This window comes from Euphorbia lathyris, chromosome 1 (assembly GCF_963576675.1).
Source record: "Euphorbia lathyris chromosome 1, ddEupLath1.1, whole genome shotgun sequence".
In the NCBI taxonomy this organism is placed as follows: domain Eukaryota; kingdom Viridiplantae; phylum Streptophyta; class Magnoliopsida; order Malpighiales; family Euphorbiaceae; genus Euphorbia; species Euphorbia lathyris.
In genome coordinates, this window is record NC_088910.1 from 72,775,709 (window position 1) to 72,792,389 (window position 16,681).

Below are 16,681 nucleotides of genomic sequence, written 5' to 3' on the forward strand. Positions count from 1 at the left end.
TAGACAATTTCTCAAATCCTATAAATTCTGGCAAATCCATAATTTATATCTTAAAAAAACGTGGAAAATGAAAAATTAAGAAAAATGTTAAAAAATATAAAATTACAAAAAATATGAAACAAGAAAAACGTGAAAAAGTTACAAACACGAGAATATGAAAAAAACGCGAAAACATGAAAAAACATGAACAAATGCAAAAAAGAAAAAGAAAAAGCAAAAAAGTAAACACACGAAAAAAATACAAAACATGAATAACGCGAAAAAGTGACAAAATACGAAAAACACAAAATGCTAAAACACAAAAATGTGAAAAACACGATAAACATGAAAATGCGAAAAACGCAAACAAAACACGAAAACATAAAAAAAACATAAATAACATAAAAAGTAACAAAATGCGAAAAATTCAAAAACGCGAAAAAAAAACGAAAACACGAAAAAAGGAAAAACTAAAAAGTGCAAATGCGAAAATGCGAAAAAACGCAAAAAAAAACACGAAAACGTGACAAAATGCAAAAAAAATACGAAAAACATGAAAAAACGTGAATAACACGAAAAAGTAACAATAAGCGAAAAATACAAAAAAGCGAAAAAATCAAAAAACGAAAAAAACGAAAACGAAAAAATGCAAAAAAAAACACAATAACGTAAATAACACGAAAACGTGACAAAACGCGAAAAATACGAAAATGTGAACAAACACGAAAAACAAGAAAACTTGAAAAACATGAAAAAACGTTATAAACATTTTCATGTTTTAACGTTTTTTTCACATTTTCGTGTTTTTCGTTTTTTTACATTTTTGTGTTTTCCCACCTTTTTCATGTTTTAATATTTTTTTACGTTTCGTGATTTTTGAGTTTTTGCCTTTTTTGTTCACGTTTTAGTGTTTTTAACATATTTTCACTTTTTTTTTTTGCATTTTTTCGTGTTTTTGTGTTTTTCATATTTTTTCCATGTTTTCGTGTTTTTTACATTTTTGTGTTTTTCATTTCACCGTTTTTATGTTTTTTGTGGTTTTTTTTTATTTTCTTGTTTTCATGGGTTTTTTCTATATTCTTTCCTATTTTTGCGTTTTTATAGCTTTCCACGTCTCTACATGTTTTTGTGTTTTACCGTTTGGACATTTTTTTGTGTTTTTGCATGTTTTGCGTGTTTTTTTTGTATTAACAAGTTTATATGTTTTTCGCGTTTTCACTATTTTCCATTTTTATTTCGTTTTTTTTTTCTTTTGTTTTTGTGTTTTTAATTTGCACTTTTACATTTTGTGTTTACTGTTTTCCACCTCTCTTTTTCGTGTTTTTATAATTTTTTCATTTTTCTGTTGTTCAAGTTTTTTTTTCCGTGTTTCATATTTCGCATATTTCTGTTTTTTTTATATTTTTAAAATAATATATATTAAATATTTGAACAATTTTTAATAATAATTAAAATTTTAAAAGAAATAAGAAATTACATTTGAGGGTAATATTGTTTTTTGAATAAATTTTTTTATCTATTCCATCATATTTTATTCTACCAACCAAACCTATGGAATAGTTATTCCTAAAGAATTTCTATTCTATTCCTCGCTATTCTATTCCTTTGGAATAACTATTCCATTCTCTTTCCGCTCTCTCTCTCTTTCTCACTAACTTGAACATATACTCTCCTTATAAAATTTCATTTTAGTCTCTATTTTGTTTTTAATTTTTATTTTCATCCATATTTTTATTTATTTTTATTTTTTTAATCCTTAGATTTATTTCATTTTTTTATCCTTATACTTATATTATTTATTTATTTATTCTCAAAAAATATTTTTGACCAATTTTTACTTTTTTATTTTTATTTTGATCCTTATATTTATTTATTTATATTTTTTTATCCCTAGACTAATCTCACTTTTGATCTTCATACTTATTTGTTTTTACTTTTTTTCCTGAAAAATAGTTTTGACAAATATTTTTCTATTATCATATTATTCGGTTTTGGTATTTATGTTTAATTATTTTAAAATCATTATTTTCTTTTTAAAATGGAATATTTATGCATTTTCTTTGATTTATTTTATTTCAATTTCTTCAGTTTCATCGTCTTTTGATCTTAATAGTTGAATAAATTGATTTTCAATTTATATATGACTAATTTATTAAATATAGATACATGTATATATAGAAATTATTGTTAAAAACACAACTCTAGTTTATTTCCTTATTTGAACCAAACAACTATATGTCCTCTTTGCAGTTCAGTGAATCTATTCTCAAACATTAAATTTACCTGTACAATGAAATTTCAAAAATAAAAGGGAATGGGAAGTAATTTCTTTTACCTCTCTTGTTGATGTGGTCACAACTCATTCCATACATCAGGAATAAAGACAATTTCATTTCCATCTGTCACGGTTATATATAGTTGATTATTGATTCTGTGGCGTTTCATCTTGGCCCTTAGTTTTGCCCCTAAGCATGTCTGTAAAATTACCCCTCATGATACGCATAAATCTCGTGTCTTCTGCCGGAGGTGGTGGTGCAGCCTTTGGAGGTGACTCGGGCTGTGGTAGAGGCGGTGGAAGAGTCTCAGTGACGTCTTTCTTACCTAATAAACCACCATCACCAAAGAAACTGGTGACTGATGATGGTATACCAAGATGAGCTCCCATGACCTTACTAATGGCCTCAAAGGTTCCACCAGATCTTTCCTTCATTATTATCTCAAGAGCCTCTTTATGTGCAGGATCTAATGCATCTGGATCTCTTAACAGGTTCTGTATGGTAGGTAGAAGAAATTCCCTAACACTGGTTGCAGAAAGATCTGCACCAATTAAGTATCAATTAGATTAAGCACTATCTGGTATCCGGTTCTATGATAAGTACAAACACAACATGAGCGAGATACTTTCCAGGGAGAAGAAAGATATAACAAAACCACGGATGATGTGATGTATAATTTCTATGACGTTCTCCATTCCAGAGAGAAGAAAGATATAACAAAACCACGGATGATATGATGTATAATTTCTATGACGTTCTCCATTTTGATTAGTTGAAGGTAGTAAAACTAGCAACAAAATAAGACTGCACTACATGTCCATAGTGAATAAGAAAGAATTCCTGCAAACCTGTAGCATCCAGGGCACGGATAGATTCACAGAAGGCATCAGCTCTCTCACGGCGACGCATGATGTCAGTTTTAGTAGGTGGTGCCGCTGTAAACTGGAAAATTTTTGAAAGAAGGTGTATGAAATGTTAAGAAAAACAATGCATAGTCTATTAGGTAAAAACACATAACTGACAGAATTCGTTACGATGTCTGAGATGAAAATAATATTTAACACAATCCAGAAATTGATTCTGTCAAACTTAGTTAAGGATATAGTCTCTAAGTCTATCTATTGTGTGAGGTACTGCAACCAGTAGTGCACGGACAACAGCAATAGTAGCTTCATGGGATCCATCTTCAAGAAAAGCATCCATTTGAACACGTATTTTATCAACAATCTGAAATACCACAAATTTGATGAGTTAAGCATATAAACTGCTCCTTCAAAATTGTAAATGCAGCTTAAAGGTAAACATACTTATACCATGTCATTTTTAAAATGTTGAGCAACAGCTCCAAATGCATCTATGCTGGCATACTTTACATCCAGATTTTGATCAGAACCAAGAGTAACCAAGGCAGGCAATACATGGGCTGAAGCAACTTTTGCATCGACATATGGCACCTGTTAAGCGAATGAAGTCCAAATGTAAATAAATAATAAATTTAAAAATGTAAAAAGTAAAAATAAACCAAAGCTGGCATCAAATAATGATTAAAGAAGATAAGTAACTCACTAAGACTTTCAACAAATAGGTGGCGTTGATCTGCATATCTACATTGGAGCTGACAACCATTTCCCACAATATATTGATTAACATACCATGATACTGTTCAAAAGTGCTGCAGAAGAACTGATATTGATTAATTATACATAACCAATTGAAATTAACATACCAATCCAATTAGTCATCTACAAACCAAAGAAACCGGACAGCATCAATAGCGTCAAGATTGTGCTTTGTTGACTGATTTTCTTTCAGGGTGCCTTCAACTAGTAGCTTTCTCAAGTAGGTTGTTAATTGTTCACGCTTGCTGGGGATACCCAGAACACCTGCCAAAAGAAGTGGCAGAATGCACCTTGTAGCGAGCCTCTCATCTACAGCAGTTTTGGGTCTCAAACCTGCAACAAGGCAAAGATTAACTAAAATACATTAACGTGAAATACATCCCAAAATCTTAGTTATTCATACCTTTGATTCTTGAGTGAATGATAGAAGGAAGGAAGGTAAGATCTGCATCATCCCCAACTGCTACCAAGAATACAGGCATCATAATGTGTACTAGATAACAATCCCCAAAGAGTTCAGCTACAGACAACAAAAACTGCAAACCATTCTCAAGATCAGCAACAAATGGTTCTCCTTCAATGCACAAATCTCAACAAAATAATCCAAAGTAGATACCTTTGTAATTTTATTTCTTAAGTAGTCTTCTTTTTGAGGTAGCATGCAGGCAAGATGAATCAAATCAGGGAAGCAATCAACATGAATCCACTCAAATGCTGACCAATCAATATTTCCCCTACCAAAGACATCAAAATCTATCAGAAGAAAGAAATGGCCAGCACCAAGTTCTCAGCATCAAGAGAACTAGTCATTTCCACCAGAAAACAAGAGTAACAAATAAACAGATTCCTTACTTAGAATATAATTCAAGCAAGGAGATGGAGAATAATGCATTCTTTGACTCCGAAACAAGAGAAAAAGGGCAAGTGTCGAGGGCTCTCTGGTACACAAAAGGAACCAACTCAACGAGCATTCTCAATAAAACATCAATATTCCAGCGCTCCCGTTCCCCTAAGACACGTAAATGTGACTCTACAGAGCCTTCAACCCCAGAAAGAGGTGGACAACGCTGAAAATAGTAGACATAAAATTACATAAACAGTAATCAGAAAGCAAACATAGGAAGCTTCTAGAATCATAAGAAACAAGCATACCTTAATGGAGCTCAAGATATGAGAAAGTGATACTCTTAAAATGTGTTCCAATTTGTTTCCCCATTTTAAGACTGCTGGAAGTAGCTCCTTAAGTGCAGTTTCCACCACCACACCAGAGGGATCACAGACCAATTGGAACATCAACTCCTCAACCTATCAAAAAAAGATTTGAGGTAAGGACTTGGGTAACATAATTGTATAAGGGAATTTTTTTTTATTTATTTTAAGCATTAATTTTCTTTCATCCTATCTTTTTCATTTTCAATTAAGCCATCATATTATGGCAAGGGAAAAAGGCTCCAGCCCTATACCATGTGCCATTAACCTGTTCTAGAGCTTACATTGTAGCCAATTCTGTCAAACCAGAATTCCGCTCCATGATTGCCTCGAAGCATATTTAGTGAGGCTGACCTTGAAATATTTGTCAACATTTGGGAAGAGTGGAAGCAGCAAAGCCAGATTTGATGCCGCAGCTTCTCGAACAACAGTTGCAGAATCTTCAATGAGTTGTTGCACAATGGACAAAATCAGAGAATCACGGATTTCAGGCCGGACATACTCTGCAAGCTCTCCACAAGATTGAGCAACAAGCAGTCTACGCTCCTCATAGGTGTGATTTATCTTCAATCCATCAAATCAGAAAAATGAAACCAGAACTCCAGAGACAAAGCAAAGAAGAACAAAAAATTACAGACCAAAATGGGAAATTCCTCAAAAATTTATTACTGAAACTCACTTGTTCCCAACACTGTGGAAGCAATTCTGTTTCTGTCCTCATCTCACCAACATTCTTAGCAAGACTAACACATGCCTGAAATAAAGAACAGAAGATCAATCATTACGTTTAAATTGTAAATCCATACCACAATAGAATTAATATTTTAAGGACTTCATGCTTAATTGATAGTCCTACATCCATTATAATCCGCCTCTGCTGCTCATCTGGACGTTTGATCAAGTTAAACAAGGTGTGGGTCAAGGAATCTCTTGTAGTCCCATCTGGATGACGTTCAATTGCACACATCATTAGGGGAAGGAGCTCCTGTGTAAAATTAAAATAACACAATTTAAGAAGGCCTTTCAGGTAAAACATGAAAAAAAGCTAATAAGATGTTAGTTGACAAACCTCTCGATGATTGATCAAAACATAAGGAACAATTTTCGGCAAGGCATCTGCAAGAATCTGTATAGTTTCCAGACCCTGCAAGTAAGGTCATATGTCAAAGAAATTACACACTAAATTCAAGCGACAAGAATGAGAGATTCCTTGTGAAATTATGATATTAAAATGTAACCAGCGAATAAAGTCATTATCATGCAAGGTTCATACATTAAAAAAGATTCAATCATAGTCAATAACAAGAGAAAGACTACAGAAATGGATACTCCTTCGACGAAAAGAATATCTTTTTTTCTTTTTGCTTTTTCAAGCCAGAGGAAAACAAAGAAAGTTCATAAAGAAAGAATGGGAACTTGCCGTAATCTGAGAAGCAGCTTCAGCACTTAAAATGTCCAATCGAATATGTTGTTCGCCATCTCCCGATGGTAGATCAACATTTGGTTTGGAGTATCCTTCATTATTTTCAATATTAAAATCTCCATTTGTATGATTTTTCAATAATTCTGATGAGACTTCCTTGTCAGATGTTACAGAGTGAACATCTTCACTGCATATAACTGCTACAGCATCATCTAATTGAGACATTATAGTTTTGTCTTCATCTATCTCAACAACTTTTTCCTCTGTCTGCAGAGAACCTTCTTTATGGTTATCTGAACTTACAGAATCTGCAGTTTTTGCTACCTTTTCCTTCAATTTTTCTATTTCCATCTGCAATGATATTATATCCTCCTTGTACTTCTCTGCAGATTGCAATTGAGTCGAATCAACATCATTAGCCATCATGCTTCTTCCAGAACGATATCCTTCAATGTGCATTTTCAATGATGTGATTTCAGCTCTGCAATCATTGAGTTCTTTCCTTTGACGCTCCCAAGACTGCTTCAAATCTTGTATCTAATAAATTGGAAGAGAACAGGAACAAATAAATAAACAAGCATAAGTAAATCACTACTGTTTCCCTTACATGACAATAAAAGCAAGAGGTGAATGATACAATGGTAGAAGACAGAATGACCTGGTGCTCCCTCTCTTTAACATCTTTTTGAAGAGCTTCTAAGGATTTACTTAATCCACTTATTTGAATATCAGCCAAATCCTTGCTTTTCAACAATTTCTCTTTTTCAATATTCAGCTTCTCGTTCACAGTTTTCAATAAATCATTTTCTCGAAGCATGGCAATTTTCTCCTGCAAAATAACTTTTGTTGATTAGTGCACAGTTCAGCATGGAAAGCCAACCTCTCATCAAATGTTAAGCATATTTGTCCATATTGGTAGTCCAAAATCCAAATATGTACATTTCATGGTTTAAGAGCACTTAAATGCAAAAAATGCCATTGCAAAACAATTTAAAAGAAGATAAGATATTGTACAAGAACCAAACACCAATAAGTTTGTCAATCTCTCAGAGTCCATAGAAATAGGAGAACAAAATTTTAGGATGCGCAGCAAGAGTGAGAAAACAGGTCTTGGAGCATGTTATCACATATAAGTATACAGATATGAGAACATTCACTTAAAATAAATGTTTTGCATTTGTAATGAAATTTTAAAACAGAACTATGATTTTCTTTAGCAGCACAAGTAAATGTCCCACTAAAAATTCTTAAGAGCTCAAATTAATAGAGAGCCAAGTATTAAAATTCAAGATACTTTCTTACATTAAATTAAACTGAAGCAGTCAAGTGAAAAAAAAGGGAACTGATTTATTATTCTCCCCTCTTAATACTATTTTCTATCAGACTTCACCTCAATGCCAACTTTACAACTTGAGGAAATAATTAGAATATTAGATAGAAGCATTTTCTTTAAGAAAATGTAAAATCTAAAGTCAAGTAATCTAATTCAACTTCAGAAATTATACACACGCATATATATATATATAGGGACAAAGTTCAAGGCATTAGCTTCACATTCATCTTACCTGAACACTAATGAAAGAAAAAAACATAGAAGAGGAAAATTGATAGGCTTGAATAACTAAGAGTAGAAACAAGTGAACGGATAATGAGTGATGTGATCATATTTGGACTCCAGTAATGGAGAGAAAACCTGATAGCACAGAAACTTGCAGCAGCCAATGAAGAAAAGCAAGGCAGAACAAAAGATAATGTTCTCTCCTAATAATGTATAATGAAGAATTACACAAATAAATAAATTTTCAAACACATTACAGATGTAGAAATCATTCATGACCATAAACTTGTTCTATAATATTAATATACCTCAGCAGCCTGTGTAGTGGATGAAAGATATTGATAGTAATAATGTCGCAGAGCATCTGGAACACATGCAGGTGTGTTCTTCCAAACATCTAAGTTCTGATCTGTAACCTGAGGATAAGGAGCTGATAAGCAATGAGAAAAATGGATATACTTCTGTAAATACAGAAAAATAAAATACATGTGCACAGACAAAACGCATCAAGCAGAATAAAGCTTTTATGCTATACCTATTCAGAATTCCAAACTGACCAATGGCTCTCAAACATCAAATTTGCCCATGAGATCATTACCTGCTTATTTCAACATAGTATTGTTTTCTCTTCTAAAACATAACAGATCTGAAATTTTCCAACACTAAACGCACAACCATGATGATCAAGAATGCTAATAAAAAATAGCAACCATATTTAATGCTTTTTCCAAGCATAAATTGATCGAAGATAACATTATTACCAATTAACCTAAAATGCTCAAGTGCTTATCAAATAAATTTAAGAAAATACAAATTTATTCCCCTGAACTTTGCACATTTGTGCTATTGAACCCTAAACTTCAAGTTTTTTTATCAAGTCCTGAAATTGATAATTGAACCTATTTAGTCATTTTTAACACAAACAACGCACATGCACCATGAAAGGCACGTGATAAAGCTAACAGAAAAAATTGAAAAAATTGGTCTCAATAGTTCCAATTGAAAGACTCAATAGCTCCAATGCTTAAAATTTAAGGACTTAATATAGCAAACTTGAAGTTGACAGACTCAATAGCACAAACTCATAAAGATCAAGGATTTAAAAGATAAAAATATGTTCTGCTGATAATATTCCATGTCTCAAACTTTGATGATAATTAGCATTTCAGCTTTGGTCCCACAAATGGGCCAGTCTTATGCTTAATGAGAAAGATAAAACAATAAGAAGCAGATACTGTAAGCAAAAGCAAGTATACATCTTTACATGACAGAACTACTTGCTTTTGTCTCAGAACCAAAGACCACCCATTCTATATAGCATTACAGAAAGGAGGACAACCATAAAGAAAATTCAGAAAAAGTATATAAACATCGAAATTCTGAAGTACCTCTTCAAAGAATGTCATAGCAGTAAGCCGATATCCTGCTATAAGTAAATATTCCTTTACAGCACAATTAAGATCACTACGCTCATGATCCTTCAAAGGGCCCAAGTCAGAGAAAGGAACATCCTTCTTTTTCTGTAGAATCTCTTGTCCAACTTCAGAAACATCTGTTTTTGACTCTAGGAATACGCCCAAGATATATCTATCAATGAGAAATAATTTTGCTGTCTAATGAAGGGGCAATTTGCTTATTATAGTAAGATCCAAGATGAATTGCTATTTACGTTGAAGAATGTGAATGTAGATGACAATAATCATAGATAACATACTTGAAAGGAAAGGGAAAAGAGACTGAAATGATAACATTGTTACAGCTATAGCAGTGCTATCCCCTGCCTGACAAAACGAAATGGGTTCAACTCATTCCCAGAAAATACAGAAAGTTAAACAATCTGTTACGCAGAACACCCTCCTCCTTTGAGATGTCAAGATAATAATAATGATGTATAATAAAGCTTGTTACCAAATTATGCTAGAGTATAAAATTAGAAGCATGAGTCATTTGCTTGAGAATCTATGAAGCTGAAATCATTTGATTGAGAATCTATAAGCAATTTGAACACACAATTCACTGGACTAACCAAGTTAGATCAACACCCACCCTAGCCATCATTCTGCAATATTGAAAATGAATGACTCCACACGGTAACCCCAGTTTCTTTTAAGATGCTAATGTGAGTATGGTGTCAATACTGCCAACAGCAAAAGGGGAAGTAAAATGAGTCTTGTCGCATCACCTAATGAACTCAAAAAAAAAAAAGTCACCTACTTACTTTTGGTAATCAATGCTCTCTTTTTTTAACATAAAAGAAATTCACTCTTTAAAGATAACAATGATTCAATTCAACAGCTATTAAATATTCAATCTTCATAACATGTGTTGCACAATGTCAGATATTAATATTAAAGCTACTATTAGGCCTTAACTATCAGCTTAATCTTTTAGTTCAATTGGTTACAGGATATGGTATCTAAGCCTCTTAGACCAAGTGATCAAGGGTTCAAATCCTAGCAACCCCATTTGTTGATTTCATTTCAACACATGGTGATGGACCTGTGTTGTACGCGTGCGGGGGTGTGTCAAATATTAAAGCTATTATTGGGCCTTAATTATAAGCTTAAGTAGATTCAAAAAAACAACTATCAGCTTAAACTTTTAGTTCAATTGGTTCTATGACACACAATACTATGTAATACACAATACGTTTTATATACTGAAATGATAAATAAGAAAGTATATTGCAAAAATCTTGAGGACAAAGTTAGAATTCTTATATCAGTCCAGGAGAAATGGACTTTACCATTTAAATCAACTTGAGACAAATCCGACTTCCTCAGTACATCCATCTGTAATTTTGAAAGGTCCTCTTGAGCCAAACGGAGATCATACTCAGTGAGTGCTAATTTTTCTTCTAATCCTTCTTTTTCTTCCAGCAACGTTTGAGGGTCTGCAACTGCTTTTCAAGAATAAAAGGGGCAGAAAAGAGCATCGCTTACATTCTGTATTCAAGATACAGCATAAAAATGAAGTTACGCATCAAATAGTAACTCCGGCCTATCTATATGCATGTATCTGTGAATTTGATTATAGAAATAGAACTAATTTTGCATTATTATCTTCTACTTCACTAATCAACAAGCCAAAAATAGAACGGAAAGAAAATATGTTTATTAATTCATATGACTGCAATCAATCATGAGAATGAGAACTAATGATGTGAATGTGAACCAGAGAATGTTATCAGACATATTATTGCCAGAAATATACAGTTAACCAAGAGCAGACCATAGATAACATGCTTCAAGTTTGTCATTTGGAATGACTAATGAAAAAAGAATCAAATGTTTGGACACACTATGTTCAGATCACAATACTGCGTAAAGAAAAAATGGATTGAGAATCTTTGATCGAGGGTAGCACAACCTTAGTCCATACTGCCTTGTCACATTCTAATTTGTGCTTGTGTGCCTGCTGTGCACCCCTGATGAACCTATTTTATTAGAAAAAACTATTAACCTTCTCTCATTTCTCTAACTCTGTTGCTATGCGTGGTTGCACCTTTTAGTTTTGTTTCAATATTTGCTGAAATGTTAACAAGATGATGACAAAGTATATATAGGCATCCTTATGTCAAGTTTCCATGTCCACTGAAGAACGATTCCTCCCAATAGTTCAGTGGACATTGAATGATACCTTCCTATCTTATTAGAAAATTATATTTTCCTTCTCTCATCTCTCTAACTCTGTTGCTATGCATGGTTGCACCTTATAGTTTCGTTTCAATGTTTGCTGACATGTTAACAAGATGATGAAGAAGTACATATATTTTACTGAAAGTTAGGCATCCCTATGTCAAGTTTCTATGTCCATGAACGATTCCTACCAATCTAAATTATGTGTGATCCATGGAATGCAAGATTTTACAAAAAACAATAATAATAATAATAATACAACAACAACAAAACCTTAGTCCTGAAATGATTAGGGGTCGGCTAACATGAACCATCATATAAAACCGTGAAATCAAGTCGTGTCAGTGACACAAATTCTCTTCCTCCACTATGTTCTATCCACTACCATATTTTTCTCAATCCCCAATAAACTCATATCACTCTCGATCACCCTCTTCCAAGTTTGTTTAGGTCTTCCCCTATCTCTCACCCCTACATCCCTTTGCCACTCTTCAGTCCTTCTAACCGGCGGATCAAGCGTTCTTCGTCTTACATGGCCAAACCATCTTAGTCGGTTTTCCCTCATTTTATTCTCAATAGATGTAACCCCTACTTTTGTCTTAATTATTTCATTACTCACCCGATCTTTCTCGTATGACCACACATCCAAAAAATGTTTTTACATTTTTCTTTGTGGATCACATTTCCAATAATTATGGTTCATGTCATAAGATGTGGCTAAGTTTTACGCTGGCCGCCACAAACCTACCGCAACCCTCCTCCTTTGTCCGGGCTTGGGACCGGCTCACCAAGTGCTACGGGTTTCCTTTGTGACCCCGGTATGCCAAATAGATTGAAGGGAAAATTCTACCGCACGGCAATCAGATCAGCATTGTTATATGGTACGGAGTGTTGGGCAGTGAAACACTGTCACACTCATAAGATGTCGGTGGCGGAGATGCGTATGTTGAGATGGATGTGTGGTCATACGAGAAAGGATCGGGTGAGTAATGAAATAATTAGGACAAAAGTAAGGGTTACATCTATTGAGAATAAAATGAGGGAAAACCGACTAAGGTGGTTTGGCCATGTAAGACGAAGAGCGCTTGATGCGCCGGTTAGGAGGACTGAAGAGTGGCAAAGGGATGTAGTGGTGAGGGGCAGGGGAAGACCTAAGCAAACTTGGAGGAGGGTGATCGAGAGTGATATGAGTTTATTGGCGATTGAGGAAAATATGGTAGTGGATAGGAAAGAGTGGAGGGAGAGAATTTGTGTCGCTGACACAACTTGATTTCACGGTTTTATATGATGGTTCATGTTAGCCGACCCCGAATCATTTCAGGACTAAGGCTTTGTTGTTGTTGTTGTTGTTATCACATTTCCAATAATTGTCACTTGCACTAACTTTATACAACATGCTATTCCTCTAATAAATAATTTATTACTCTCCCTGTAATAATATACCTTACATAGAATGAAAGAAGCTTTTTCAACTGTAATAATAAGCAATGCCAATAAGCCAGTTCAGATTACGTTATCCTGTTTCAGATCCCAAAGAAAATCTGAAGTCCAAGCTCAATAGAGGGAGAGAAGCATATCTAAGATCTTGTTGTATTCTCTTAATTTATGATATATATATATAACAAATCCACAATATAATCCTAAAGCCAATAATGAACACAAATTAGTGTGTGCCAATTTGTATATTATGCAGCCTCAGTGTTTATTGCATGCAATACCGTTGTGCCTGTGCTATCGGACGTACCAAAATTTTCCATAGAATACTCAAACAGAATTTCTGAGCAGCATCATATTATACAAATAATAGTAGCCTTAAAAGATTGTTAGGAAACCATTTACCATCCAAAATGGAAAAGTATCCCTAAACCAGATAACTACTTCTCATTTCAATTCAATTAATAATTAAAGAAACTCTAGTCATAGCCTCTTAGTTAGCAGATAAGTTTTAAAATCACATAAAAAAGAAATGAGTATCCGATTCAAACTTGCAAATTGAACTGCAGAGTATTTGTTAGCAATGCAATTACTTCATATAGAATAGTAGAACTCCACATGAGCGTCACTTGAATTGAATTCCAGATCGCGTAGCAATACAAAATCCACATTCAAAAGCACGAAGAAATATAGCCCCCATCAAAATAGAGTTATACAAGTTAAACCAAGCCAGTAAACATAAGCATACAAGTGTAGCATAAAGTCGGAGAGGGAAATTAAAGCGGAAAGAAAGAAACCTCGAAGTGAGTTGAAGCGAGAGATCTGATCGGGAGGAAACTGAGAAGGATCGGAAAAGAACTCCTTGAGGCGAATGGCGTGATCGTCTCTGCCATCGTCAAGGAGTTCATGAAGCAATTCAAATGCCGTCAAGAGGTAGTTTTCTTCTAACAAGAAATTCACCACACAATTGCAGAGCGACGATCTCTCCACATCCATTCTCAGTTTTATGCTCAATTTCTGATCTCGGTCTGTATTAGTTCCATTGTTATTCTCGTTATTGTATTTGGATCTTTTTACTAATTTTCTTCTGCAATTTGAGATGCTAATTGGTTTTATATGAGAAAAATAATAAGGTGCTTCCCGGTACCGTCTTCTGTTCGCGAAAATCTACAAGTGCTCAATTTTTGTCAATATGATCTGACGGACTATCTTCGATTATCAGATTGAAAGTGTAAGCCCAATTTGATTTGTATGACGTGGACACATAAAAGTGCGTTGCCACCCTCATAGAAGTCAACGGTAAGTTGATAATTAATTGCCCGTCAATTAGTTTAACCTTAGTTCACGTGCCAAATTTATAAAATTCATTTTTTCAAAGAGGATCACAAAACACGTGTGTGTATATATATATACGGTGTCTTCTATGGTTACTTTGTTTTTGACAAAGTATCATTACTTGGTGTGTTTTCACCATTGGATGATGGATTAAAAAATTAATCCAATGATGAAAACACACAAAGTAAGACTTATTTTGTTAAAAACAAAGTTAGCATAGCCTCTACTATATATATATATATATATATATATATATATATATATATATATATATATATATATATATATATATATATATATATATATGCACGCATTCATTTTAACATATAAATATTAATAAATATATATATAGAAAATATTAATAAAAATATAATCTTTTTCTTTTCTTTAGTAGGAGCAGGAAAGAAAAAACAGAAAATCAAAAAGATTAACTTGGGATTAGTCTAGGGGAGCTAATCCCCACAACATCTTCTAAAAGAAGAGAAGATAAATAATCAGGAGGAGAAGATAAAGTTGTGACGCCCAACATCCGCTCATGCCCATCAGCCGCCAAATTATCCGCAACACGGTTTTGCTCTCTGAAGAGATGGCTGAAGCTGATGAAGTCAAAGGAAGAACAAAGCCTTCTAATACCTTTGATTAAGTTTTGGCTATTTAAACAAATAGTTATTTTATCGGAGATCATTTTGATGGCCTCGAGATTGTCAGATTCTACAAGCAACTTTTTCAACTCCAGACTCTTGGCCAGCCTTAGGCCAGAAAAAATCCCCCAAAGTTCAGCCGAAAAGGATGAACCCATGCCCAGATTATGAACGAACCCAGACAGCCAAGCACCCCCATCATCCCTTAGAACACCTCCTGCAGAAATTTTACCGTTACTAAGGCAAGAACCATCCGTGTTCAATTTAACCACCCCCTCTCTAGGCCTACACCAGCCAAGGAGGTGAAAAATCTTCTTTTGGGTTGAACTATCGAGTGCATCTCCTTTGAAGATATCAATAATATTAGATAATTTTCCCGAAAAGAACTCTCTCAAATTAGGAAGAATAATAGTTTTCCTTTCAAAAATCTCCTCGTTCCTCCAATACCAAATCTGGTGACAGACAATAGCAAAGAACATATCACCATGCTCAAGGTCAGCCAACAACTTCCCACTAACACCATCTGCAAACCAGTCAAGATCAAAGTGGGCCAAGAAAGTCGAAAGCAAGTGGTGAGGGAGAACTTTCGCCCACACCAATAACGATAGAATCTAATAATTACATAAAGATGATATATAAATTAAATATTAGAATCAACCTGCAGTGGTTCACAATCGTCCTCCTGATATCAACACAAATTCTAAGTCCCTTTCTCCTAAAGCTACTGTTATTCCAAATGTCAAGGAGAAGCCTGTCCTCAAAGCTAGAAAGGAGGCTGGGGTTTCTTCAGTAGCCTTGCCTGGGTCCAGATTTGGGGCCCTGATGATTGAGGAAGTTCAAGAGTCAGACCAAGATGAGAATCATATGGATGAGAGTATTCCAGGATTAGAGTCTGTAGATCCAGTCGAGAAGGTGGTTGAATCTGTGAACCCACTTTTTGTCTCTAAGGATGAAGCCCAGGGGGGGACCCTGACCCTTGCAGCTAGAAGGATGAAGAATTCAAATGAGGTTAGTATTCCTGTTCCTGGTATTGATCCTGGGATTGGGAAATCTATGGGAGTTAACAAAACTAATATGAAAAAGCTTAAAGGAAAACAAAAAATTGGCCTTAACACTTTGGCGTTTCCAGATAAGAGGGGGCCCGGGGGTACCTCGGTAAGGCTCTCAGGAGCCCCTAGTAAATACCTAGCTTAGGGTAGGGGTGTGGTCAGTTGTCCTCCTTTCTATGGATTTGTTATTTTGGAATGTTAGGGGTGCGGCTAGCAAGGCTACCCGTATCCATATTAATGATCTTATTAAGCAGTTTAATCCATCTTGTTTTGCTCTTTTGGAAACTAAGATTAGTGGTGAGAAAGCAGATGAGGTGGTTAAGAAGTTTAAGAACTGACACTGTGTTAGATCGGAGGCAACTGGCCGGGCTGGGGGGATTTGGCTTTTTTGGAGGCCAGATCGGATTCATTTTGATATTCTTAGCATGGATAAGCAGTTCATTCATTGTAAAGTGAGTATTTCCGGCAATACTCCCTTTTTTTATTACCCTTGTGTATGCTGACCCTATCTTGTCTAATC

At 34.5% G+C, this 16,681-nt stretch overlaps 1 protein-coding gene across 1 annotated transcript; it reads right to left on the minus strand.

Moving 5' to 3' along the window:
- Positions 1–2,142: 2,142 nt before the first annotated feature.
- LOC136201950 (uncharacterized) lies at positions 2,143–14,319 on the minus strand. The gene is made up of 20 exons (XM_065992345.1): positions 13,934–14,319; positions 10,811–10,963; positions 9,453–9,628; positions 8,373–8,480; positions 7,165–7,335; positions 6,504–7,043; positions 6,153–6,227; positions 5,940–6,068; positions 5,763–5,837; positions 5,438–5,647; positions 5,027–5,179; positions 4,727–4,941; positions 4,491–4,608; positions 4,278–4,410; positions 4,006–4,207; positions 3,822–3,927; positions 3,569–3,709; positions 3,358–3,482; positions 3,104–3,219; positions 2,143–2,796 (listed from the first exon to the last, which is right to left on the minus strand). The coding sequence occupies exons 1-20, from the start codon at positions 14,130–14,132 to the stop codon at positions 2,402–2,404; spliced, it is 3,540 nt and encodes a 1,179-aa protein (XP_065848417.1). The 5' UTR covers positions 14,133–14,319; the 3' UTR covers positions 2,143–2,401.
- Between the last annotated feature and the right edge of the window lie 2,362 nt (positions 14,320–16,681).

Bases quoted from the DNA above. Each gene is read 5' to 3' on its own strand.
- LOC136201950 (XM_065992345.1), bottom strand. From the start codon at position 14,132: ATGGATGTGGAGAGATCGTCGCTCTGCAATTGTGTGGTGAATTTCTTG. The intron at 9,629-10,810 runs GTAAAGTCCATT...GCGTATTCCTAG, and splicing joins GTCTCAAGTTGATTTAAATG to AGTCAAAAACAGATGTTTCT. The intron at 7,336-8,372 runs GTATATTAATAT...GTTATTTTGCAG, and splicing joins CCACTACACAGGCTGCTGAG to GAGAAAATTGCCATGCTTCG.